This window comes from Sinocyclocheilus anshuiensis, unplaced genomic scaffold (assembly GCF_001515605.1).
Source record: "Sinocyclocheilus anshuiensis isolate Anshui unplaced genomic scaffold, SAMN03320099.WGS_v1.1 scaffold553, whole genome shotgun sequence".
Taxonomy (NCBI): Eukaryota; Metazoa; Chordata; class Actinopteri; order Cypriniformes; family Cyprinidae; genus Sinocyclocheilus; species Sinocyclocheilus anshuiensis.
The window spans coordinates 1,758,601-1,786,315 of record NW_015539821.1 but is presented as its reverse complement, the minus strand read 5'-3'; the positions used below and the strand labels follow the sequence as shown (position 1 = coordinate 1,786,315).

At 36.5% G+C, this 27,715-nt stretch overlaps 1 protein-coding gene, 1 long non-coding RNA gene and 1 pseudogene across 4 annotated transcripts in view; 2 read left to right on the top strand and 1 right to left on the bottom strand.

Moving 5' to 3' along the window:
* Positions 1 to 12,645, top strand: part of LOC107684065 (transmembrane protein 94-like) — a 35,858-nt gene extending 23,213 nt beyond the window's left edge. For all 3 annotated transcript variants that reach the window (XM_016480215.1, XM_016480216.1, XM_016480214.1), the window contains 20 exons: positions 2,099 to 2,272; positions 2,450 to 2,665; positions 2,757 to 3,069; positions 3,914 to 4,087; positions 4,176 to 4,278; positions 4,381 to 4,589; positions 5,230 to 5,411; positions 5,502 to 5,637; positions 5,741 to 5,850; positions 5,995 to 6,094; positions 6,339 to 6,447; positions 6,715 to 6,904; positions 7,565 to 7,642; positions 7,727 to 7,812; positions 7,932 to 8,013; positions 8,127 to 8,290; positions 8,376 to 8,467; positions 8,557 to 8,650; positions 8,794 to 8,964; positions 9,647 to 12,645. In XM_016480215.1, the coding sequence (XP_016335701.1) occupies positions 2,099 to 2,272; positions 2,450 to 2,665; positions 2,757 to 3,069; positions 3,914 to 4,087; positions 4,176 to 4,278; positions 4,381 to 4,589; positions 5,230 to 5,411; positions 5,502 to 5,637; positions 5,741 to 5,850; positions 5,995 to 6,094; positions 6,339 to 6,447; positions 6,715 to 6,904; positions 7,565 to 7,642; positions 7,727 to 7,812; positions 7,932 to 8,013; positions 8,127 to 8,290; positions 8,376 to 8,467; positions 8,557 to 8,650; positions 8,794 to 8,964; positions 9,647 to 9,719 (2,856 nt within the window). In that variant the 3' untranslated portion in view covers positions 9,720 to 12,645. The remainder of the gene's footprint in view (positions 1 to 2,098; positions 2,273 to 2,449; positions 2,666 to 2,756; positions 3,070 to 3,913; positions 4,088 to 4,175; positions 4,279 to 4,380; positions 4,590 to 5,229; positions 5,412 to 5,501; positions 5,638 to 5,740; positions 5,851 to 5,994; positions 6,095 to 6,338; positions 6,448 to 6,714; positions 6,905 to 7,564; positions 7,643 to 7,726; positions 7,813 to 7,931; positions 8,014 to 8,126; positions 8,291 to 8,375; positions 8,468 to 8,556; positions 8,651 to 8,793; positions 8,965 to 9,646) is intronic.
* Positions 4,012 to 24,094, bottom strand: LOC107684068 (uncharacterized). The gene is made up of 3 exons (XR_001633810.1): positions 24,017 to 24,094; positions 5,262 to 5,273; positions 4,012 to 4,022 (listed from the first exon to the last, which is right to left on the bottom strand). It is a non-coding gene; the product is annotated as an uncharacterized LOC107684068 (long non-coding RNA).
* Positions 15,929 to 27,307, top strand: LOC107684066 (tudor and KH domain-containing protein-like; annotated as a pseudogene).
* Positions 27,308 to 27,715: the final 408 nt, after the last annotated feature.

Below are 27,715 nucleotides of genomic sequence, written 5' to 3'. Positions count from 1 at the left end.
CACACACACACACAACGCGTTACTCTGCGCTGTGCAAAACTCCGCATTTGAACAGTCAATAGCAAATACTTAAACTTACTGTGTAACAAAACATACTTAGAGTCGCTGATTCAGAAGCGCCAGATTGTTATAGCAAAGTTGGAATTGACCCTTTTTTTTTAATTTTTTTAATTAGAAATAGCGTTTGTGCACAGCCAGCCTTGTACTCTTCTAGGTTCAAAAAAAACTGTCGTCCATAAAATGCGTTGCACAAATTCGAACATCTGGGTTGTGCTGTTCTGTTGTAAATAAATCTTAACCAATGATTCCTAATTGCATCTACTTCCGGAATGCCAAATAAAGTGCTTTTGCTTTCGCACTGAATCGTTCCTGAAACCACGCCTTCTTTCTTTGCGTGCACATTTGGGCGGCATTATGCTAATATTTCCACATATTGACGTAGATATGTGGGGTGTGTTAGAACGATCCGTTTTAGGTAGGTGTGGTTTACTCTTAACTTTTATAAAGAATATCTCTTTGGATTTGAGACTTTAGTCTTTGCAACTTTACAGATCTTCTTTATGCACCAAGAGCTTGTAACACTCCAAAGAGAAAGGAAAACTTGAAATCGCATCATATGACCCCTTTAAATTAGTGCTCCATTAATATCTCTTTAATAGCAGAACCATTCTAAGAACTTGATCCTGTCCCCGTTCTTAAATGTTTGTTTACATCCTTGAGATTCTGTATCATGCTGGTAATGACCACAAACAATAATTACAACACATCCCTCAGTTTGTATAAACAAATTTCAAGAGGTGTTTACAGTAATTAAATACTCTTTATAAGGCAAGACTGGAGGGCATGAATGCAACACCGCAAATCGGTTTACTGTCCAACACATTTTATCATTCTTATGCTTGATGGGGAGTAGACTTGTGCCGGTATTCGGTAATGCGATGTATCACGGTAATGAATATGCACGATATTGTTATCGTGGGCACTTCTAAATACCACAACACCGCTGTATGCTGCGTGAAAGACGCGTGTGCACACTGATGTAAATAAGCACGGACGAGAAGCACATGGCGGAACGTGAGAGACGCTCTGAATGAAAGCACACTTACACTCTCTGACAGCAGAGCTAAACTGCAGAAATAATCATAATAATAATAATTCATTTAAACATCACAGTGCCAAATACTTAAATATTTAGACTTTATAGGCTATTTATTTTCAAACTTTTTTTACATTTTAATCTGGACTACAACATGCCCTAGATATTGTTTGAAAGTGTTTTGATTCTTTATTGTTCGGTCACACTTTACATTAGGGCTTCATTAGTTAATTCTTTAGTTAACATCAACTGCCAATGAAAAATTATTCTGAACATTAATTAATCTTAGGTATTCCAATATTTAATAAATCGAAAAATCGAAAGTTGCAACTGTGTTATTTAATGAGCTAACATGAACTAAGACTTAATAATTAATAACTTCTGTAGCAAATGTAGCTATTGCTCATTGTGAATGTTAATGCATTAATTAAGGTTAACTAATGAGGTCTTATTGTAAAGTGATACCTATTGGTCTTTATAGTTATTTTGCACTTTAATCTGTGTAAAACTTTTAGCTTTATACATTTTTCTGTTTTGCTTTATTGCATTTAAATGTTCAGTTATTTTTGTTATAAGAAAAAAGTTATTAAACCTGTTATACTGTATTATGACAGCACTTTTTTTAAACTAATGTTCAATACCGTGATAACACCGTATACCGTGATAAAAGCATTAGCAATTAATCGCAACATGACAATTTGATACCGGCATATCCCTAATGGGGAGTGTAGTTGTATTAGCTTTGTAGCTGTTCTTCATCAACAGTACACAAAAATAATTTTTAATTAAAACTTAATTATGATCAATACCATGAGTGGCATTTACAATATCGTTGTAACAATCATGTGCAGTAATCTATTAAATGCATTTACATTATTTGGTGAAAACAATAGACATTTGCTTGAAAATGATTCCATTAGTATTGCTTTAAATTCAAAGAATCATAAGCTTTATTAACTGATGAAGTTTCTTGTTTTATCATATTTCCTGACCCGCTCATAGGTGCTGTGCTGTGTGGATAAGCAAGGCATTCTGTCCTGGCCCAACCCTAGTCCCGAGACTGTGTTGTTCTTCAGCGGACGAGTAGAACCTCCTCATGACAGCCAGGAAGACCTCAGAGATGACCTGTTAGTCAACTCCCTCTGCAGGACAGAGGGCGAGGAGGAACGTGACGAGGTACTGCTGATAGCTAGACTGGAGTATCATACAATTTCTTTTAATTTTGATGATTTGAATAAGGTTTCTGCAAAAATACAGCATATAATTGTACCTGATAGGGCTGGACTTGAATAAGTTGTTGTTTTAGCCTGTGTTTTGTCTCACTTAAGTCTGTGTGTGTTTTCCTGTGTTTAGCCTCAGGAAGGCGAAGCACTGCTGTGTTTACCAGTGTTTGAACCCTCCCTTCACATGGCTGAGCAGGAACCCAGCGAGACATCACATGACACCGCCCGCTCCTCAGACACCCAGCGGCAGCATCGAGGACCCCAAACCACCCGTTCCAAACACCCTTCAGGATCCAATGTCAGTTTCAGCCATGACACTGAGGTTGGTGAAGATGACATTGCTCAGGTAGGACTACATCTTTATGTTGCTGCTTGAGCTGGTTCAGGTTCTAACTATGCAGTTTGGTTTATGTATTTGTATGTGTCTCTATTTCCAGCCATGCGGTATGGGTGATGATCTGTGTGAAGCAGAAGATTTCGTGTGCGACTATCATCTGGAGATGTTGAGCCTGTCCCAGGATCAGCAGAACCCTGTTAGCATCCAGTTTGATGATTCCGGTTGGCAGAATCACCTGCCCTCTTTGAAGCCTCTTGGCTTGAACATCCTGTTGAACCTGTGCGATACAACCATCACCCAGCAGCTCTGCAGATTCTCAGACCACTTGTCAAACCTGGCGCTGCAGGAATGCCACGGGGCGGTTCTACCCGTTCATGTTCCCTGGGGCCTCTGTGAACTATCTCGCCTTATAGGTAAATGAGAGAAGCATGTTAATAAACATATATATTTTCAGGATTTATAGTATTGCACAATAATCTTTCATTAATTTTGGACTCCTGTAGCTTCTATGGGCTTCCCATCACAAGAATACAGGGCTATACAAACAGAAAGGACTTTTTTTAATCATTATTCAACACATTCAATCTGTATTAGTATTGTCGACAGAAATTAAAAAAACGTAAAAACAAAAAACTCACTTAATCTTTAAAAACACTAATAATTGAATGTATTCTTTAGCAAAACATAAATATATATTTTTTCATACTGTGTATTATTTTGTGAGGCCTATATTAATTTGTAGCAATTAAAATGACAATGTTTTCGTTTTTATTGTTTTATTTAAAAAAAATTTTTAAATATAAGAAAATACAAAACAGTGTGCGCATCCAAAAACCCAAATTGGGCCCAGGATTGTTTATAAATAAATATATATATATATATATATATATATATATATATAGGAGCGGTTTCGCTAGTGTGCAGACATTCCTTCCATTTCTTCCAATTCCATTTCGTTCTTTATTTTTCATTTTTGTCAACAAAAATAATGTTGAATTTTCGTTTCAGGCATTTAACAGTTATCTGTATCAGGCAGAATATTAATACTGGTGCAAGCCTCAACCCATAATGATAATTGAAAAAAATCTCTAATATTGGCCAATATGGATGCGCAATATATTTTGGATATTGTGCATCCCTAATCATTTATGAACTTCTACTCTGGCAGTACTTCTAGTGACGTTAAACTCGTTTTACTGTCTTCACATCCTATCTTAAGATTACTGGGTTGTTATTTCCTGTTCTGTTGTATGTCAGGTTTTACTCCGGGAGCGAGGGAACTGTTTAAGCATGAGAATCATCTGTCTCTGTACCAGCTTCCTTCCGGAGAGAAGGCCAAAGAATCTGTCCCCCGCCGTCTCCATCACTTCCCCAAACGCCAGCCTCCCATCAGTCACCTCATCAGTCTGTTCGTCAGGGACAGCACTACCAGTACGGCCCATTTTTTTCTATCTCACTTCCTGTTTGTCCTTGGTGGTTTTGTTTAGTCATTGACCTTTGCCCTTTGAACTCCGTTCAGATAATGTACAGATGCTCTCCCACGGCTCGGCCGACCTCATCCTAGAAGCCTGCACAGATTTCTGGGATGGGGCGGACATCTATCCGCTGTCTGGCTCGGATAGGTCAGAGACACTAATTAAAAAACTGACACTAGTCATTTAGTTTTCTTAATATGCAGAGTGGAGTTTGTTTGTGTACTAAAGTACTGGTATTATGCCCCATAGGAAAAAGGTTTTAGATTTCTACCAACGTGCCTGTCTGTCAGGATATTGTTCTGCATTCGCCTATAAGCCTATGCAGGTGGCATTGTCTGGACAGCTCAATGGAAAGTGTGTGGAGCTGGCTCCAGGCCCCACGCTCTTTTCTGGGGTGGAGCTTCCCAGTACCACCCCCATCAAACATGGCAGCCGCAGGAACAGCTGGAGTTCTGATGGTAAGAGACATTGTATGTTCAGCTCCCAGTCTGGACAGTAGAGCTAAAAATATATATATTGATATGTTTGTCTGACGATCAGCTGATCCCATAGATACATAAAGAGATAGATGTTTATGTAGCTGGATAGATACGTAGATGGATAGCTACATAAATTTATAGATGGATAGACAGATAGCTGGATAAATAGCTAGATGGATGTATAGATACATCAAGGGATAGACAGATACGTAGCTGAATAGATAGCTGAATGGATGGATGAATAGAAACATAGATGGATAGACAGATGGTTAGATGGACACTTGGATGGATTGGATGGATAGCTACGTTGGTGGATAGACAGATAGATACCTGGATGGATGGATACATAGATGGATAGACAGATAGATATGTAGCTGGATAGATACATAGCTCAGGGGATAGATGCATAGACAGATAGACAGATGGATACATGGATGGATGGATTTTTCGATTTGTAGATACGAGGATGAATAGATATGTATCTAGATAGAGAGATGGATGGATGGATAGATTACTAGATTGATCCATTTTTTGATTTGTAGTGGATGGTTTAAACTGATTCACTGAAATGAATCAAACTTACCAACTTTAATATGTTTGTGTACTGTATATGTTTCAGAGGGTATTGGAGAAGGTTTGGAGAAGGAGGACTGTGTGCAGGCTCTGAGTGGCCAGATCTTCATGGGAATGGTGTCGTCCCAGTTCCAGGCCCGACTGGACACTGTACGGCTCATTGAAAACCTGGTGGGAGCCTGTATCCGCTTTGTGTACTTCTCCATGGAGGACGAGCTGCGCAGCAAAGTATTACACTGATGAGAAAACACACTCAGTAAAAACACGATGCATTTGCTGTCATATTTTGTCACCTCTTAATGCTGGCTTTGCTTGTAGGTGTTTGCAGAGAAGATGGGTTTGGAGACGGGCTGGAACTGTCACATCTCTCTGACCCCAAACGGAGATGGTCACTACGATGGTGCTCCGTCCAGCCCTAGCCAAGCAGGATCTCTACATGATGACCTTCTGCATGGTAAGTGTGTTATTCTGCCTGCCGGTACACACAATTGACATACACTACATTTTTCCCCTCATTTGGAATTTATTTAAATGATACAACCTCTCTGTGTTCTTAGATTCTCGTGATGACGCAGAGGGCCCACTACTGCCTGAGGACCAATCAGATCTCGCCAGCTTCCAGCCTGCTGACAGTGATGTGCCCAGTTTCTTAGAAGACTGCAACAGAGTAAGCAGTCTACTCCAATGGCACTTAAATGCCACTTTAGAAGTGCCTCCGTGCCACCTTTGCAGTGTGAGTTTGGTAGTTTGAAATATGTTTTGCAGTTGCTGAAATACTGATTGATGCTCTTTCCTGTCTGTTGTTCTATAGGCCAAACTGCCTCGTGGCATTCATCAGGTTCGTCCTCATTTGAAGAACATAGACAATGTGCCTCTACTGGTGCCCCTGTTCACAGACTGCACCCCTGAAAGTGAGTCAGCCTCAACACCAGCTTTAATGTTAGCATTAAGCAAAAGTTGTGATCATCTTTTCTTCTGTTATGACGTACAGTATATCCGAATGAAAAAAATGTAGGGTGGGACTTGATTTTTGTCAGTTTGTCAATTTTGATCTCATGGTGACTTTAAAGACCCCTTAAAGTTTTGTAGATTTTAGTCCATGTGTTTTATATGCTAGTGTACTTGAGTTGAACCCTCTAAATGTTTGTTTCACAGCAATGTGTGAAATGATGAAGATCATGCAGGAGAACAGAGAGGTGACATGCTGTTTGGGGAGCTCCGCAAACTTCCGTAACAGATGCCTTTTTCTGCAGAGTGACATCAGGTGGGTAACACACGCCACTCTACTCTGCTGTACACCAGAATCAAATATGCCCTATAATCTTATGCAAAGCTGCAATCTAAAGGATGGCAATTTTCAAGAAACTAAAAAGCTGGCTTTGAGCTTTTGTTCATTGCATAATTCTAAATATGTGAGATAATAAAATATAGTGTACATCAAAGAAGTTAAGTTTCTTTTAGAGTACTCTATGGCTCATTTGAATTTAAAGTGATTGTGGGGATTTGGAAACCCTCTCTCTGTGTGTTTTAGTATCTCCCTGGATCCTCTATACCCATCCCGGTGCTCATGGGAGACATTTGGGTATGCTGCGGGCTGCGGGCTGAATGGAGACTGTGATGAGCTGTCTCCACTGGGGCTCAGTGCTAGTCTCAACAGCCTCGCCTGCTCCATGTCCTTCCATCAGGGCGAGAGTGTCAGCATGGTCAAACTCATAGAGCAGGTATATATACATACATACACGTTCTTTGGCATGCTGTAGGGTTGATGAGGCTGTTAATCACATGGGAGCAAGAAGATACAAGCTCATGCAGTGAATTTACTACAGTTTAAAAGTTGGGGGTCTGTACAGTTTTTGAAAGAAGTCTCTAATTATCAAGTTTGCATTTATTTGAACAAAAATGTATTTGTTCCTGTGATATTCAGTAGTTATTACTCCAGTCTTCAATGTCTAAAGTGTCTGCTTAATATTTCTGTGTAAACCATGATCATTTTTTTTTCCCAATATTTTTTTTGATGAATAGAAAGCCAAAGAACAGTATTTATTTGAAATGGAACTCTTTTGTAACAGTATACATGTCTGCACTTTCATTTTTGAGCAATTTAATGCATTCTTGCTGAATAAAAGTATTAATTTCTTTAAAAATTAAATAAAAAATTTGCGGCTTATTATATGTAGACAGATACAGTAAAAAAAAGTCAGTTAACTGAAAAGAAAAATGATTAAGTACATGAATATAAGTCATGCGGGTTCGAGTCTTGCTTGCAACCAGTCCCAATCCCATTCTCTCATCATAATTGTCCATTTTTACTATATTTAATAAAACAATCTTTAAAAAAAAAAAATGTTGAATCTGAATGTTGTCTGTTGATGTATCTTCAGGCGCGACACACCACAAATGGCATTCGCAAGTGCTTCCTCTTCCTACTGCAGTGTCAACTGACACTGGTCATCATTCAGGTGAGGAAAAAAAACAGACTTGCGTAAAATTTACAGAATTCATTCAAAATTCATATTCATACTCTTGATGTCTTGGTTTTATAGTTCCTGGCCTGCCTTATTCAGCTACCTCCTCCCATGAACATCACAGACATACTGTGGCTTTCCTGCTTCTGTTACCCACTGCTAAGGTAATAAGGAAAAAATGACAAAAAAGATGCCCACATGTTGCATTTTAGTGAAACTAGGTCACTGTGTCATATCAGCGAGCGATCTTTATATGTAAAAAAAAAAATGTTGGCATTCACAGCGTGTCCTTTCTGGGAAAATCGCCAGACAGTTCAATGATGACAGTCGCTACTGGAAAGAATCTGGACTCCATTCCACGCAAGGTCAGTCATGAGACCACACAATGCACTCGATTTAAACTGCAAACTATTTAAACACACTTGATGTAACTCACATGTGCGTTTGCGTTCATGTTATTTTTGACTCTATCTCTCAGACCCAGCACTACTTCCTAGGCTGGTTCCTGTTGAAGTTCGGTCTGACGATGTTAGCCTACTTAGTCGGCTTCGGGTTTTCTCTACAGGAAGTGTGTTCTAGAGCAGCTAACCTCACAAAAACTGATAACAGCACCAATACCTGCGCTCACATACTCGCATCTAGGTACACAAACACTTGAATGTCATTTTCTCTGTGTTTAGATGCCATGAATTAGTTATGAGTGCTAATCAATGATTAATGTATACAGCTCACAGGATGGCCCGCAGTGGTTTAGTGAATTGTCCAATGGGCTGCTTTTGATTCAGAAGATCATGGCAGGTTTTCTGGCTTTGCACACAGGTGACTTTAATAAAATACATTGTCTCATTTGAATATTTATCTAGATGGATCTGAGTGAAAAAAAACATATCTCTCTTCCTCTCTTTCAGTGGTCATTTCTCTGAGCTATGTGCACCGTTCACAACCCCTGTGGAGGAAGAACCCGTTCAGTAACACATGGTGGTGTCTCACGGTGCCTGTGGTGTGAGTGTTTCATGTAGAGAATGCTTATTTTATTAGCAAAGTCACATGCTAAAAGTAATTTTTTACTAGTAAAATGTTTTTGAGAACTATTGTCACTTCCCTGGAATCAGTTAAATACACTTTGCCAATGTTTTTTCTTGCAGATTGTTGGGACAGGTAGTGCAGGCTGTGATAGATTATCAGTTGTGGCAGGACAGGAGTACAGAGGTGGTCTTCACACTACGTCACATTCCCCTCTTGGTCTGGCTGTTGGTCTCTCTGTCCATCGTACTTGTGGTGCTAATCAATGAAGCAGTAAAACTGCATGAAATCAGGTAAGAGGATAAATCGCTGTAATGTACAAATATAAATTCTGTCATCATTTACTCACCTTCATGTCATTACCAACCCTGCAAGACGTTCTTTCTTTGATACAATCAATGCATATATAAAAAAATATAAATTCGCCATGAAAGTAGGCCATACAACTCATTCAAAATATTCCAAGTCTTCTGAAGCTGTATGATAGCTTTATGTGAGGAATAGGCCACAATGTATATACGGTTGTTCAAAATTTTAGTCCAGTGAGATTAAAAATTATAATAATATTTTTATTCAGTAAGGACACATTACATTACATTAATCAAAAGTGACCGTAAAGCCATTTAAAATGTTTTTTTAACTTTCATAAAAAAATATATGACGATTTTCACAAAAATATTAGGAAGCTAAAACTGTTTTCAACATTGATAATAAGAAAAATCAGCATATTAGAATGATCGTGTAACAATCATGAGTAACGGTTGCTGAAAATTCAGATTTGCCATCACAGGAATAAATTACATTTTAAAACATATTAAAATAGAAAACAGTTATTTTGAAATTTCACTACATTGAAAGAATCTACTATTTCATTTCCTATGTGATTCCTTTCAATACTTAATTAGTCCAAATCTAGCCTACATATGCCATTTATCATTTAACCCACAGCTTATGAAAATATGGCTCTGATTTCAGGGTGCGAGTGCGTTACCAGAAGAGGCAGAAGCTTCAGTTTGAGACTAAGCTGGGGATGAACTCTCCCTTCTGACCTGCATCTGTACAGGACAGCATGATCGCACACATCAGCATCAGGTTCATTTCAGTGGTGGAGAAGATGAAGAATGCTTTGGATTTCCCCCAACAGAACTCTTCCTGCAACACCTCGAATGGGCAGAACTCTGAAGGGCTGCGTTTTTAACTATCTTTGATTTAGGCTTTACTCAAAGTAAAGATTTCATCTGTGTTGTTTGAGGGATGTTCACCTGCATGCTGCTTTGGTTTGGACAGGGACATTATTTTTTAATGAGGCCATTCCTTTACCCCCTCAAAACCTGAAACTGTAATGCACGGTATAGAGAATATATACCAAAATGTACAACGGAGGGCTAAATTAGCATGATTTTTCTGCTTTTTATCTTTTTTATTAGATGTTGTGAAATGGGGATTTTATTGATTTCCTTTGTTTCAAACATGAGACAATTGACCGCTCATACGATGAGCTTTAGCTGTAGGTTCTCTGTGTTCGTATATTAGTCATATGGTTCTTTATCACACTGCTGAGAGGTTTCATGCAGTTCATTTAGTACGTCATAAGAGCTCGTTGAAGCCTGTTTTAACAGGTTATAATGTGAATGTCATCGCCTCTACTTACCTCATATTCAGAGGGGAAAGATTACATTGTTTTCTTTTGTGATCATGATGTACAAGTGAATTTTCTTGCATGAATATATCAGCTAGAGCAACTTAGCTAAGAAGCTTAGCTTCCAAAATCAAATGCAGTCAGTGTGAGACTGTGCAAACTCAGTTACTAGCTTACTTAGAATCAGTCAGGCTTTAAATTTCTTTTCCTCTTACAGATCGATATCAGATGGAATGCATGAATATCTGGAACCTTTTTTTAGTCTTCTTTTAAACTATTTTTACTGCAAAGTTCTTAAGTTCAATCAAAACACAAATATTTTTTAACCAGGCAAAGCAATAGCTTTCCAGCTGAAGGAAGAATGGTCCAACTTGAATTGTTCTCATTCTGTCTACAGAGACGTTTAAAATGTTTTTTCATGTGTGATTGTCAGCCAGAATGCACTGAATTATTATTTTTTTGCGTACATTTGCATGCAAGACAACAAAATCACTGGCCTTTTTTCTCACCGCACATTTTTTCAAGATAATTATTTCCGATGTTCTGCAATGAATATATCTAACTCTGGGATGGGGTGGGCTTATTTAAATTTGTATTTTTTGTAATGATTTTTTCCGCCCCCATCCAGAGAACTCAGTGTTTACTGGTAAAGAGGGATATTGAACTTTTGTTCTGTTCTACCTCTAGCTGATTGCTAATATAATTCTAGGCAAAGTCATGATTTTAATAGGTTTTATTCTTATTTTAATTTATCCAGTTGGGCTGCAGCTATGGAGTATAAGGGGCTCAATTACTGTGTCACCAGATGTGCTTATTTAAAAATACATGCAAGTGTATTTTCTGACAGTGACCAGCTAATCTCCAAATTACCAGCATTTTTTTTTTCCAAATACTAGTGTAATCCACTAACATGTAGACTGAAACCTCTGATTTAGCCTAGACTCATCAAAAGGAGAATTTAAAGGGATAGTCCACCCAAAAATTAAAATAGCTACCATTTACACACCCTCATGTTGTTTCAAACCTGTTAGACTTTATTTCCTCTGCAGAACATAAAAGGAGATACTTTGTATAATGTGTTAATCGTTTGTATTCATACAGTGAAAGTCATTCAAGTTTGGAATGAAATGAGGGTGAAAAAATCATTTTCTTTTATTCTTGAATTGACTTTTCATTTTTAGGTAAACTGTCCCTTTAAGTTGCTGCTAGAACTGTATAAAGTGGTAGATTTTAAAAATGATTAATGTGTACAGGCATCATGGGACCTCTAGAACCTATACTCAAGTATTTTCTAAAGAACCTGTCTTTCCAATGAGCCACAGTCTACCCCATTTTCTATGTAATGAACTGCAAGATGTCTTAATTTATTGATTTCCTGCCTTTATGTTCCTGTCTCACTGTTATTCTCAAGTTTAAATCACAAATACATACTGTAACCTAATCTAATGTTGATATTTATTTTGAAATGATTACATATGCCTGTACATCAGCAAATGATTGCAACCTAACAGCCTTTTCCATAATGCATCTAGAGATTGTCTTAGGCACTGAATGTTATAGGTGTACGTGGTGCATTTTTGCAATGCATGTAACATGCATTCTTCTAATTTTTCTGCACATGCAACAGGAAGGCGGGTCTTACGAAGTGTTCAGAGGTTATACTGCCCCATTACATAACTGTAGCTGTGGTCCGATGTTTCTGTTCAGCACCACTGCTGTGTAACTAAGCCACCCTAATACAGACATATTGGAGAAAAAAAGTTAAGTAGTTCATTTTTAATTGGTGCTGGGTTAGTGGTAAAACAAAATGTACAATTAAGGAAATTGTAAAATATATTAGTATAGGTGAAAATGTGTTTTAATAAGCACTGATCTTCTGTTTTGGGATATGAGTTTGTGAACTGTTTTTTTTTTTTTTTTTTTACAGTAATTATTTTTAAAATGTTCTCCTTTCCCTTTTTTCCTGATGTATGCATGATAAAGACCAGAATGCAAGATTTTCTTGATTTACTCATCTGCTGAATATTGAATACGTTGACTCAGTCATGGATTAAAAACTTGCTGATGTTTTTCCATCAATCAGAAAATCTGTAATCTTTAAACCAGGAGTATGAATCAGGCCATTTTAGAGGGCTGTACAGAACCTCTCTGCAAAATACATGCCTGGGCTACAACCTATACTGATTGACCCAATATATTTGCTATTTATGAACGTTCATAAGATTTATAAATGTTGTACAGTTTGTATTTTTAAGATGTCTTTAACATTGATTTCTCCACTTCCCCAGAGATTATTTGTGAACCAATGTTGTTAATATGTTCATTTCAAAACAAAGGCGTGCTCTTTCGTTAAAAAAGTCTCTTATGACGTCAATTGTCCAGATCTTGTCATCCATTCTGCCAGCATCTGCAATTTTACATGGTACAAAAAAATGATAATTTGCTGAAAATATACTCACACTTGGGCCATCAAAGATATAGATGAATTTGTTGCTTCATTGGATCAGATTTGGAGAAATTCAGCATTACTTGCTTACCAATGGATCCTCTGGTGTGAATGGGTGCCATCAGAATGAGAGTTCGAACAGCTGATAAAAACATCACAATAATTCATAAGTAATCCACATGACTCCAGTGAACATCTTGTGACGTGAAAAGCTGCATGTTTGTAATAAACAAATCCATCAAGGCATTTTAACACTAAACCGTCGAGTCAATATTAATCCAGAAAAATGCTTCTTCCAGAGATATGGGCAAAACTAATATGCTTTATTATATTTCAGATATTTCATATTTCACATTATGTTACTGTAACAACTGGAAAAGTAGTTTGTGATGAAATACTGACTGAAAAAGTTTCAGGAGTTGCAGAAACACTCTTAATATTCGGCTTTTTAAAGACTTTTGCCATTTTAAAGTTTATTTTATTTATTATTTACTTATTCCATTTTATAAACATAAAAATCACATTCCATGATTGTACTTAAACTACGACTTTATTGTGCCTCATCGAGGTTGTAGGAAATTATTACGCCCACTGTGTGTTGCTGTAGTCGTCCGATAGGGGGCGTTGTCCGCACCTAAAGAGGTGCCACAACATCAGAGGCTGTGATTGGATCTAGTGGTTGACAAGCGGGATGTGGGCCAATCATTGTCGAAAGGTTAACTGTGCGTACTGCGTACTACAGAATGAAGCACAGCAGCGCTGGTGGATCCGCTGCTGCAGCACGCTGAAGGGTGTCATAAGATCATTTGAAGGACTCGCTACGTGGGTTTCTTCACATTTTATACCCGTTTGGAGGTAAATATGTCGGGAACGTCTGTTTTTGTGTTTTATTTGGTTCTGATGTTTGTTCATTAGGCGTCCGAGAAAGATGCCATTTGAAAACCCAAACGACCTGCTGTATATGTTGCAAAGGCATGACTCAGCCAAACAAACCTGTGTCAGAGATAGGGGTTTTTAAAACATGTAGGGCTATACAACGCGGGAAAGATTGTTTAAAAAGGCTAGAAATGCACCGCACCCTGTGTGACACGACATTCATCACGCGCTAATAGACGCTGCATCAACAATTGCACGCGCGTATTCACGTGCATGGTCTTAATGCGCAACAGGTCCAGTTTTAATGTGTATATATCTGATAACAATGCAGTGACACAAGCTACAGATTTATTGAGCAAAAGAAAACCCAGCAAAGGTAGATGCTACTGAAGCACGTGAACGTCGCCTTGTTTATTTTTGCAAAACCTTAGTGAGGTTTGCAGAGAGAACGCAGTTAATTGAAGCAGACCTACATGTAATTAAAGTCTGGCCTACATCTATGGCTAGTGACCATACTGACTCCACCCAAATCTGAGTTTACATAGATAATAGTGATGATTATGATTATATGATTTAGTAGATATTAAATTGGTTTAAAATTATTTTGTGAACCACTTGACAAAAAGTTATATTTGTGGATGACAATAAAAGATAGTGAAAGTGACGTGACACACACAGCAGTGAACACACACACACACCGTGAACACACACCCGGAGCAGTGGGCCCGGGGAGCAGTTGGGGGTTAGGTGCCTTGCTCAAGGGCACCTCAGTCGTGGTATTGAAGGTGGGAGCGAGCGCTGTACATTCACTCCCCCCACCTACAATCCCTGCCGGTACGAGACTCGAACCCACAACCTTTGGGTTACGAGTCCGACTCTCTAACCATTAGGCCCATAGATGGAGCATAAAGTAATTTTTTGGCTCAATAAGCTTTTAAAATGTTATTCTTTAATATGGGTATTATCAACACTATTGGTTGTTCTGCCACATCTGCTGTATCTTGAGATATGCGTCTTTTTAAATGCAAAATAATGCCAAGGAAATACATCACATTAGTTCGCATACAGTGTTAGTTTAGTATTGTTTATATAATAAGGTATTTATTAATATTTTAAATGACCTTTTATTTAATATTTTCAGTTGAATTTTAGTTTATTAAATGTTTCCATCGTTTTTTTTTTTTTTTTTTTTTTTTCCAGGTTTTAGTCACTTTTGTACTTCAAGTTAGTTGCCAAGGTAACTTTTAATTTTTTTTTATTGTTCTTCTAATATTTATAGGTTTATTTTATTTCTGCTTTATTTCAGATATTGAAATCGATTTTTAACTTTAGTTTTAGTTAACAATAACACTGGTTGCATGTAATTTATTAATCTCTAAATTTTAAAATTCAAATCATTAATCACTGGATTCTGGAAATGTGGCTTATTTCATGGGCTTCTTAAACGGCAATATTAGAACTAAACATTCATTTGGCTTCAAATAGCATTCAGAAATACCATCAATGTGTATTTGCTGTTTTTGTCTTTTTTTATATTTTAAAAATAAAATCAAGTGATCTTACATGATGCAGGTACTTATTAGAGTCATTTATTAGGTACCCCAAATGAGGAGCTCCTGTGCCAAGCTAAAAGAAGTCGGGATGGTGCTTCAGCTGATGTTTAGTTATATTTCACTCTTTTGCCTGTTCCTCCTGTTAAAGAGAGGCAGAACAGGAGTTTTGAGGTCCAAGATGGACGTGGACGTCCCTAAACCCCGTGTGTTTCTGAACTACAGCCACACTGCCCTGTTTTCACAGTGAGAATCGTTCTGCATGGTGTTGCTCCTATGTGTGTCTTGCAAGATGGACGTCCACCGCTTTACGCATCAATACTGCGCTGAAGCTCTGCTTTATCCTTCAGCTGAGCCAGTTGTTGTAGAAATACCTCATGCAAATTATTTGGTTAGAGGTTTCATTCGGTCAGGGAGATTAGAATTTTTGCCATTACTGCAAGAAGACAAAATATATTATTTCAGTTTTGTCCAGTCCGCTGCTTTGCTGTGTGCTTGAACTTTAAAATCTAATTTAATAAAACAAAGACTGTGTTTAAGTGTTGTGTTTGAAAGGTCTAATATGTTCCAGAAAAGGTTTCCACAGCTAAATCCAATCATAGAGTCTCAATGTTTGTTAAATGTGATCTTTGTTCTCCTTATTGAGCCAATTGGGTAGCAAAAATTAGGCTAACTAATCTCATAAATGAGTGCTCAAATAGAAACTTTTAATTAGAGTTCTGCAGATTTTGTTCTGGGATTGAAAGACAACCAGAAGACTCATCTTTGCCGTTGTCAATAACCATTCATTCGTGTTGCATGGCGCTACTGAGAAGGCCCATGTAAGGTGGTACATGGTGCGGACTAAAGTTCAGGTGTCACTCTGTTCATGGACCTTACAGCTTGTTCTCCGTCTCTAGGTGGAGTTTACCGGTTGGTCCGATCCAAGTGATGGCCGTGGTGAAAGATGGACCGTGGAAGAGCCTGAGCTCTGGGAAGAAAGTAGCTTTGGCTGCTGGCCTTTCTGTGGGGGCCACTGTGGGATACCTTGTTTACCGTCACATTCGAAGCAGCAGTGGTAAGTTGTGAACTCTAGCAAGCTTTTTTCCATGCTCTGAACAATTGCCATGTGCTGACATAAGTTTTCACTCACTGATTGTCAAAATGATATTGTTTTGGAAGTATAAAAATGATAGTGTAGTGTTGATATTCTTCATTCCATCATTTGATTTCTGTAGTGCAATGCCAAAGCAAAGAGGAGACCAGAATATCCGTTCCTCTTGATGTGTACCGATCTATTGCAAGATATCAGAGCACCTTTCTAGACACAGTGAGTGTTCGTTCTGTCTTTTTTTTTTGTATGGCACTAGAACTATACAGTATATGCAATATACCGTTCAAAAGTTTGGGGCCTGTAAGATTTTTTAAATATTTTTGCAAGAATCTCTTAGGCTTACCAAAGCTGCGTTTATTTCATCAATAGTAATATTGTGAAATTGTTAGTTTAATATAGCTGTTTCTTTTTTAATATATTTAAAAATGTAATTTATTATTGTGATGGTAAAGCTGAATTCTCAGCAGCCATTCTTCTAATCATTATAATATACTGATTTGGTATGGTTATTTTTATTTTTTTATTTTTAAATTTATTTAAAATAAATATTTTTTGTTACATTATGAATGTCTTTACTGTCACTTTTGATCAATTTAATGCATTCTTGCTGAAGATAATGGATGATTTCTTTAGGGAAAAAAAATTATTGACCCCAAACTTTTGAACAGTGGTGTATATATGTGTATACTATGAGCATTGTTTGGCTCTGTGATGAATCACTTATGTTCTTCATTTGTAAGTTGCTTTGAATAAAAGTGTCTACTAATATGAATGAAATATTTTAATTTTTACTTTATTTTATGTTAAATTGTAATATTTTAAATGCAAATATTTTAAATTTAATTTACTAATTTTATGTGATTTCCAGGGCTGTAAATCAACAAAGTATTGGAAAAGTATTGTCATAGATATATTAAGATATTTTCCTTTTAAATGTGTTTTCTATAAAATCTGATTTAAAAAAAATCCTTATTCAACAATTATGATATTTAGGGGAAATAATCATAGAAAAACAAAAACAAAATTGTTGGTGAAGAAAGTATATGATTTTTATAATGCGGTTCTCTTAACTCTCACATTTGTGTAGGTGAATCAGAAGTCTGGTGCCCAGATAAATGTGCTGCCGATCACTGAAGAGCAGAGCATGGTGAATTTTCTGATCCAGGGCTCACCGGAGCAGATTCTCGTGGCACAGTGTGCTCTGGAGAAACTGGCCACCGACTGTGAGGTCATCACTGATGTTATAGACGTGCCTCAGACGGCATTTGGACGAATTATAGGTTGGCGGACAGTTTAGTGCCTATTGTCATATTTTTAGAGCATCTGTGCTTCGCATCATTCTGTCAACATATAATCTCTTGTGTAAAATGTTTAAAATGTTGTTTGCTTCAGGTCGTGGTGGTGAGACCTTGAAGTTCATAAACAGAGTCTCGGGGGCCAGAGTGAACTGCTCTAAAGATCGTGGACACAGCTTAGATGAGAAGGGCAAGATCACGATTACTGGCACACGCAAGGAAGTTCAAAGTGCAAAGGTGAGATTTTAGCATACGTGCGGTTTAGAAAAAGTGTCTGCATTCACGGACAGGTTTTATGCACACATGTAGTGAGTGAGACCCAGTGTTAGATTGATTTTTTTTTTTTTTCCTCACAGGAGATGATCATGGAGAAAGTCATAGAGAATGAAACTGTGCGAAATCGAATAAGTCAGGCTTCTGCCCTGCGTCAGAAGAGGAAATCGCCGGAAACGGATCAGTTTAACAAGGCTCAAGGACCTGAGAATGAATTATTAAAGCTTAATGGAAAAGATTTACCTTCCCCAGTGACTGAGCTTAAACAAGAGGGGCCTCTTACGGTCAACGGCTTTACAGACAACAGTGACACAGCTGAAAACTCCCTTAAATCAGAGGAGGAGGAGATTCTGTCTCCAGTATCACCTTTGGAGATCTCCAAATTTGAAAGTATGATTCGTCAAACCCACCTTCACAAGGCCAGTGAATTAATGGAATTGTCAAAAATAAAAAAAATTTTTTTTTCATCATTTACTCACATTCATATGATTCTAAACCAGTGTTATTTTAGTATCATTGAGATAATATTGTCGTTTTTATTATTATTTTATGTTAGTTTTTATATTTTTGTTTTCATTTTAATTTGTTTATTTTTGGTTAACCTTTCCTTAAAAAACATGTTTTTTGCAATTTATCAAGGAATAAGGCTAAATGATTAATCCAAATTTAAAATGAAAAGCTTTTAAAGAGAAGATTTTGAGGGGTCCCTGTGAATTTTTTTTTCCGACAAAATAAAAGCTTGTTGACTTAGTTTGAAAATTAAGGTTTATAATTTTACAGTTGTTCTGTGAAATAATTTTTTTTTTATTGAATGCTCCTTTTATTTATTTATTTATTTTTTTTTTTTTAACAGTACAATATTATTAATATATTGCTACATTATTATATAAATTGTTAGTATATTGATATATTAATATTACAAATATTGGTAACACTTTACAATATGGTTCAATTAATGTTAGTTAATATATTAACTAACATGAATAAACAATGAGCAATACATGTAAATATTTACAGTATTAATCTTTGTTAATGTTAGTTAATGAAATTAGTCGTTCATCGTTCATGTTAATTCACAGTGCATTAACTGATGTTAACAAGAACAGCTTTTGATTTTAATAATGCATTAGTAAATGTTGAAATTAACGTTAACTAAGATGAATAAATTCTGTAGAAGTGTTCATTCCTAATGTTAACTAATTAACCTTATTGTAAGGTGTTACCCAAATATTACTATATAATAAAAATATTTATTGTTTAATATTTTTATTTAATAATAAAAGATGTAATAATAAAATGGCAAAAATTGTCATATTGATATATAATCACATTATGATTTTGGGGGGGCCAAATTGTGCAGCCCTACAGACCAGGGGCCGGTTGCACCAGCTAGACGTAAAAAATTTGGGTGTAAATCCTACACTGGGCTTTGCAACGTCCAGCTTTACGATAAATATTTACATCTGTTGCACCAACTGAAACTACGATCAGTCGCAACTACGCCCGGCGTAGACATGCTGACACGTTCTCCCGCAGTGATGACTGAGACGACATTCACACTGCAATGGCTACAACCAGTGTTCGAACTATACCGTGGACTTTGGGGGAGCCCACTTGTTTTTTTTTTATAACGGGGGGTTCGTGCACTTGCGCGTGCCTCAAAAGAGGGCTTACAATGACTTTGATACAGTGACAAAGATACATAACAGCTACAAGTGTATGCACTACTTGCTTTATGCAAGCACTATATAGGATAAATCACTATACAGGATTTACCCTATTATACTTTATCGACACGAATTGATAGGTGAAACAACAAACAGCCACCCACAAATAGTCTATAAACAAAGCATCAGGCTGTCTTTGAGTTCACATGAACAACGGTTAAAGTTACTCGACGTCAGGCTACAGAAGAATACCATAATTCCTCCGTTCAATTAGGCCTAAGACATCGAGAGTCACGCAGACCTATAACAACCCAGCCACAACACATAATTGCGAATAACATGCCTTACCTTAACACAGAATCGACCACAGAGTCCAGCGTTTATATTTTTTCTACGAATCTTTGAGTTAACATGTACTAAACATGGAATTTGCACCGCATGAGACCCCCCCCCCCAAAATTTCACAAATCACGTTTTCAGGGGAGCCCATGTCTTATTAAGGGAGCCTAGCTCCCCCGTAGTTCGCACCCTGGCTACAACTACTAATATAAAACTGAATTGCTCAAGACATCATAACAAGTTAAGTCACCGCGCCATGATTTTATTGAGTAAACATTTTCTAACAAGTCGCGTTTTTTTTATATCTGAAGTCTCCCTGCACATTCCCACGACAGATTTCTTCAAACGAAAATTAAAAATGAAGGCAGCAGGTTGGGTAAAATATAATGAATGTAATACAATGCTTCTATCTAAAGTTATTTTTTTCTAGCTGACTATGTAGTTTATGTACAATGAATGTCTTTCCTGAGGTAAATGTGACTTTACGTGACATAGTTTTACTGACGTCTTACTGTGGCTGAAAAAACCACATTTATAGTTTGTATTTTGTGATAAAACTGGCAGAATGCTGATACTTTATTTGTAATTAAAAGTAACAAAGCACAAAACTTACTGCGATTATTGGATGGCAGGCACGCTACAAATAATGAATTTAATTAAAGACGTGAAATATTTACAAGAATTTATAACGTCCTTCCAAGCAAGATGTCGAATGGTACAGTTTCTTTTAATAATCCCAGATCATATGTAATATTTTACTGCATAATTACATGCTGTACAGAAATATAGTTTTGATTAGGTCAATTACTGTTGGCAGTGTGGTATAGTCTACACCGAGATCCGTGATTGATATCGCTTATCCTGCGCGAAAAGACCATAAACATTACAGTTCACGTCTGCAGTAATAATTAACTAACAGACATGAATCCTAAAAACTAATAATGTCCGAGCAAATCATGACTTTTCACTTTACACCTACCTCTGACTAGGTGTAAGATTTAGTCTCAGATGTAGCACTACGCCGAGATGGTGCAACAGGTATAAATTCTACGCATGACTTAAAGCACATTTTACGTCCAGCCTAGTCTTACAACCGGTTGTACGTCCAGCTGGTGCAAGCGGCCCCTGGAGCTTTTAAAAAAATAATAATTTTAAACTGCACAATTTATATCAGAAAAATTGCAGTTTTACTTTTTCTTCCCTCGAACTGTTCAGCCCCACCCAGGAATCATTTTCAGTCTCTCGTAGAAGACCAAATAACTAATAATTAGTCTTTTCTAACCAGTTCCTAGTCCAGACCTGAGCTTCCAGCCCGATGAGCATCTGGAGGTGTATGTGTCTGCCTCTGAGAATCCTCAGCACTTTTGGATCCAGATCCTAGGGGTCCGATCTCTACAGCTGGATAAACTGACGGCTGAAATGAGCCGTTTCTACAACAGTGATACCTCACAAGTAAGATTGCTTGACCCCACTTGATTTAGGATCCACGACCCTAATAAATGAGTAAACTATTTCTTCTATATTAGTAGTAAATAATTATTTCTACTCCTACCCCAGGAGCACAGAGTGGAGACCATTATTGTTGGAGACATAGTGGCTGCTTCATACAGGGACCATGGCACGTGGAATCGTGCTCGAGTGTTGGGAATTCTGGGCTCTGGCCTGGTGGATTTGTATTACGTGGACTTTGGGGACAACGGGGAGCTTCCACGGGAACATTTACGAAGCATGAGGTAAATAAGAGATGGAGAACGCAGAATCAGCTATTTATATGCTTATTGGGCTCTTGATTATTGTGTTTTACCTTCTATGAATAAACGCAGATGCATTTTAGGTGTGGTGTGTATACGATACTCATTCTGATGGTATATTATTTTGTGGCGTTTAGAAGTGACTTCCTGAGCCTGCCCTTCCAAGCCATTGAGTGCAGCCTAGCTGGGGTTCGTCCAGCAGGTAAAGAGTGATGTTCAGGTGTTTATCAGTGAAATATAATTTTTGTATAATTTCAAAAGAATAAAGTAAAAATGTTATGTTTGTTTTAGGAGAGGTTTGGACTGAGGCAGCCCTGGATGATTTTGAACGCATAATATACTGTGCTGAATGGAAACCTTTACTGGCCAAATTGTACAGCTATTCTCATTCTGAGATCTCATCCTGGCCCAATGTGAAACTCCATGACAACAGCCAGGGAAAGGTTAGAGTTCACAACTCACTTTTGAATTTTGCAGTTGTGGTATAAATTCTGACCATGTTGACAGGCACTTCAATCGGGAATATTTTATATTATATCACATTTAACTTTTTGCACTTAGTTGACACTTTTATCCAAAGTGACTTAAAGGTATACATTTTATCAGTAAATTTCCTGGGTATCAAACCCATGACCTTGGCGTTGCTAGTTCCATGCTCTACTGTTTAAAGCATTGTAATGTGCAACTCATAGGTTACCTCTTCTGAAACAGTGTTTTGGTATTATTTATATACTATTATTAGTTTTGATTTATATTTTGAATTAGCTTATATTTTTATATTTTCAGTTTTTCATTTAATTTGTTTAATTTTTAGTAATTGTATTATTTGCCATTTTTATTAGTTTTGAAAAGTTTACTTTAGTTTAAATCTTTTCAGTACTTCAGCTTAAGTTTATTTCAGGTATTTAATATTTTTATTTTATTAATATTAAAACTACATTTTTTTAAACCAATAAAATATTTTTGTTATTTGAAATAGATCTCATTAATAATAACAAAACTGTTCTGAACCCTGCTTAATCGTAAAGCTAATCTACACATTCATGTGCTCTTTAGCAGAAATCTAGCAGAATTGCTCTGAGAATTGCAATGATATAACAACCGCTCTGAACATCTAGGGTCTAGCACCCATCCAAATCACCCTAAAAAATACTGAGCGACACTGACATTGTGGTGGCGAGAGTTGCTTGGACAGGCATCACTCACATTTCCTTCTGAAATTGTAAAAGTTTGTTTTGTTTTTAATCCTCTATGGTCTGTCATCTCTGTCTCAGGCTCTGGATCTCGGTAAAGAGTTGATTCGTCTCGGTCATGCTGTGAGCTGTGAGGATGAAGGGATTGGGCTGAGGGGAGACTGGGATGAGTCCAGACAACTGCAGAAGATGCTGGTAAGATGCATATGAATTGTGTTATACAGTGTATTACAGGTGGAAGCAGCACTAGGAGAATCATTGTTTAATTTTTGTACAGGACGACATGACCGGAGCAACATCAGAACTCAGTATGTCCTGTATCAGTTTGTCAGGTACGTTTTCTCAGGGTGGTTCCTCAGAAATGAAGAAATGAATTGAGACGCTTTAACTTCCTTGTTCATGCAATTTATAATTATTTAAACATTTTCTTCAAAATTCTGCATGCATCACATGCTTACATTCTGCCACATACGCTGTTAAAAACCTTGGGGATAGTACATTTTTTAAATTATATTTTTATTTAGCAAGGACACATTAAAAGTGACAATAAAAGAAAAAAAGACATTTATGTTACAAAATATTTATATTTCAAATAAATGCAGTTCTTTGAACTTTTTCTATTCACCAAAGAATCTTGAAAAATCATCACAGTTTTCACAAGACTATTAAGCAAGTTTTCAACATTGTTGATAATAAGAAATGTTTTGTGAGCACCAAATCAGCATATTAGAATGATTGACACTTATCAATGGAGTGGAGTAATGGCTGCTGAAAATTCAGCATTGCTATAAAAAATAAATTACATTTCACAATATAATAAAATAGAAGACAGTTATTTTAAATTGTAATAATATTTCACAATATTTCTGTTTTACTGTATGTATTTGTTTCTTTCAAAAACAAAAAAGAAAAAATCTTACCAACCCCCAACATTTGAAAAGTAATGTATTTCAGTTCAGCAGAGTTTAACCAGTCCTCGGGATGGCGTATTTGAAGGTACAGCATATCCATGGATAAGCAAGCAGCTGGAATGATTTTCATCTCTCACATGCTCTTTGGAGATGGAGCGAGCAGACGTGGACCAGAGCCTGTGTTTTGGACTCATGTCTTCCTCTTCCTTAATCCAATCCAGTGATCTGGTCAGCCAAATACTTGAATTGTCTTCCTCCATGCTAGACCCACCAATCCAATCAAATAACTTAACCCCTGCATCACCATTACACGTGACATCAGCGCTGGATTCCTTCACTCTTAGTAATGACGTTTTCCTTGGGATGAACTCTTACAGCAGGAAGAATAAGATGACATCTGCATTAGAAGAGACGGGTTCATCTTGTACGGTGGACAGTTCCAGTGGAAATAAAGAGAGCAGCAACAGCAGTGATGGCATCAGAGGAGTGTGGTATTACCTCACTTCCTCTAGGGACTCCTCTGAAGCATCTCTCAGCACCACCATGCCTCAGTCGTCCACTACATCATCATCTTATTTGACAGAATCTTGTGATGAAACCGCTGCTTCCTCTGGCTCCGTGATTGAACTGAGTTCAGATTCATCCAGGAGTGCTGAAGATGCTGAAATGCCACTCAGACCAGCTAATCGGGCTCATCCACACCCGAATCCAGAGGTCATCACTCTGAGTGACAGTAGCAGCTGTGGAAGTGACCTAATTAACACTTCTGAAGAGCGTAAACATAAGTCCTTTACAGAAGGAAATTTAGATGAACCAAACCCACTAAAAAGTGATGTGAAATGCCAGAAGTCAAGCTTGTGGGATGAAATGCTACATAATGAAGCAGGAAGTGCAACTGAAGGAAGAGGACAAGATTTTCAGGAACTAAAGAACATGGATTTCAAAACTGAAACAGTCAACAGTGGTGAAGACAATTCAAGAGGTGTAGCTTTTATATATAGCTTAACGACACACTGGAGCACATTGGATCTCTGGGATGTGACTGGTTTTCACTGAAGGGCTTTAATACATCTTGCTACAACTTTACACTTCACGTGGGTTTAAGCTTCAGTGGGAGAGATGCTTTCCATTTTATTACTGGTGCTCATTTAAGGTGAAGGGTTTTCAAAAAAACGTAACTCTAAATATCTAAGTTATTAATGTAATTATGGCCCAAAATTCTGGAAACTTTTAACTATTTAAATTAGACAAGCTGCTTCTTATGACTTTTTTTAAATTTTCATTTTTTCTTTATGGATTATAAGGCTGGGCGATTTTGCAGAAAATTACAATCTCGATTTTTCCAGAATGTTTGATCGATTCTCGATTTTTTATTTATTTTTATTTTTTTTTTAACTAGTCAACTTGAAAGTGTAACTACAACATGATTCAAGTTACTTTTTCTTTATTAACCCTCTAGTTAAAGAAAATTCTATTCCAAGTGCAGCACACATGAAGTTGTCAACATGGTGTAAATGTTAAACAAATCACTTGTTAAATATCTTCGTAAATATGCACCAAGAGCTTGTAACACTCCAAAGAGAAAGGAAAACTTGAAATCGAATGATATGACCCCTTTAAATATTTTTGCAGAAAAGATGCATGAACTACAACTAATTATACAAACTTGTCTTATACATATGTTCAGAAATAATACGAGGAAAATGCTTAAAAAAATTCTCAAAAGTCAAGGTAATTCAAATTTAAAAAATGACTTAAGGTATAACACCAGTGTCTACATTATTAACCAGTGCCTATTATTAACTTTAAATGCTCTGTAAAAACAATGAACAGCAGCTTCCGGTCTGTCACCGTGATGCAGACATGAAATATCAGACATACAGTAGTAGTTCTTCACAGGTTTTTTTATTTGATTGCGCTGCTTTTCCATTGTTTGTTCTGTGTAAACATGGATGTGTTTGACTGTTACGCTCGCGTCTCTTCCAGTGTCTCACGCATGAAACGCCATTCTAAAAACACTGCGCTCAAGTTAAAATAAGTTAACTCCCATCTTCTTGCATGTTGGATCATTCTATTCTCTTTACGGTTATCACCGTCATATTGTCAAAGTGTCTAATTCTAACATTTGGTAATATTTCTATTCAAAATCGCGATTCCTCGATTTCTAACAAATAAAATCGTGGCAAAACAATAAATTCGAATTAATCGATAAAATCGGGGAAATCGCCCAGCCCTAATGGATTATGGTATACAAATAAAATGTATTAGTAGTAGTGTTAGCAGTGTTGCTATATATTAAATATTGTATTAATATACTATATAAATATGAATATAGAATTAATATTTTAAATTAACTTTAATTTTTATATTTTCGAGTTTGTCATTTTGTTGTGCTTTATCATTTTTATATTTTTTAAAATTATTTATTACTTTTATTGTATTTTTTTAAAATGTTTTTATATTATGTTTCTATATGATGCTTCATCTTAAATTTATTTATAGTCAAGTTGCCTATTAAGCAACATTTCTAATTTTATATTTTTTCTAATTTATATTTTATTTTAGCTTTATTTCAATTTATGAAAAAGATTTTTTAAAAGATGTAGTTTTAGCCAACAATTATTATTAGCAGCAGGGTTTCATTCAATTTTTCCCCTAGGATTTGTTTGATTTTTATTTTCATGCAAAGGCCTATTTTTAGTCTGTTATAGGTCAGGCAACCTTAAAATGTCTTAAAAGCGTCTAGCACCTTTAAATTTAGGAGTAAAATGTTCTTGGATTGTGTCCTTTATATGATATATATCAGTTTTGCCCTGTTGAACGTCCTTTTTTCAGAAGTTGCCTCAATTTCTGGAAGTTTGGATGACACTCTTGATGAGGAATTCAACTGACAAAAGACCAAAGACATGTATGCCTTGATATTGGTAAGCAAACATCAGTATAATCTCATATTATATATAGTTTGGGTGCTCCTGTATATAATATCCCATTTAAGACCAGATGATTGATTTAATTATGTCACTCTCGCTGTATTCTCCTCCCCAGAGACCAGTTGTTATCCTCATTTAGCATTCGACACATGCTTCCTATCTCTGAAAAAGAGCCTTACTTGATTACGCCACCCGCTCAGACTGCCTGTATTTACTGCATAAGTTCTCTCATTTATGGAATGATATTCACAGTTTGTATCTTGTCTGAGCTTTTCTGGACATCTGGAAGACATTTGATGGTTTATTTTTACTGTTTACTGTTCTCATTGTGTTCATCTCATTTACAAATATAACGTTATGTCAGTCATTCTTTGCATTGCGTTGCTCGTCTGAAGAACAGATGAAAGACAGTTAAAGAGCAGAGCTCAGGGAACTCATGATTGAGTTAGTTCGAAACCTCAGTATTGTTGCAGTGTAGCACCAAAGTTCATTTGGGTTGTGTTTAGCAGTGATATGATGGTTCAGTTTATGTTGATGGATCTTTTTTTTTTTTGTACTGTTTGTATTCTGTTTCTCATTTTCTTTGTCAAGTTATTTATGTTGTGAGTTGAGATTTATTACATTGAATGCTATGGTATATATGTGTATACAATCAAATAAAGACTATTATTATACCCCATATATTTTAATGACTTGTTTTAGCCAGTTGAGTGAACAGTCCTTCAATTGTTTTTGGATCATTGTTCTACGATAAAATGGACGAACACTGTTTTTAATAATAATAATAGAATTATTCAAAGGTTGTTATAAAATATGTACGATGTTATGTGAAAATGGTTGAAATAACCAGGAGATAACAACAATGACTGAAAACATGGAAATGGAAATAGATAATATCTCTTCCATTATATTTAAAGAAGGCAAACCAAGCAATACAATTGTGAGAAGCAGCAAATAATTTAGTAAAAATGTAATGCTTAATCCATAACTAAGGCAGTCAACTTCATATACAAGATTACTGATTGAAAATAAAAATATTTGAATGTTATGAGGTGTAGTTAGATTTAATCAAAAATACTAT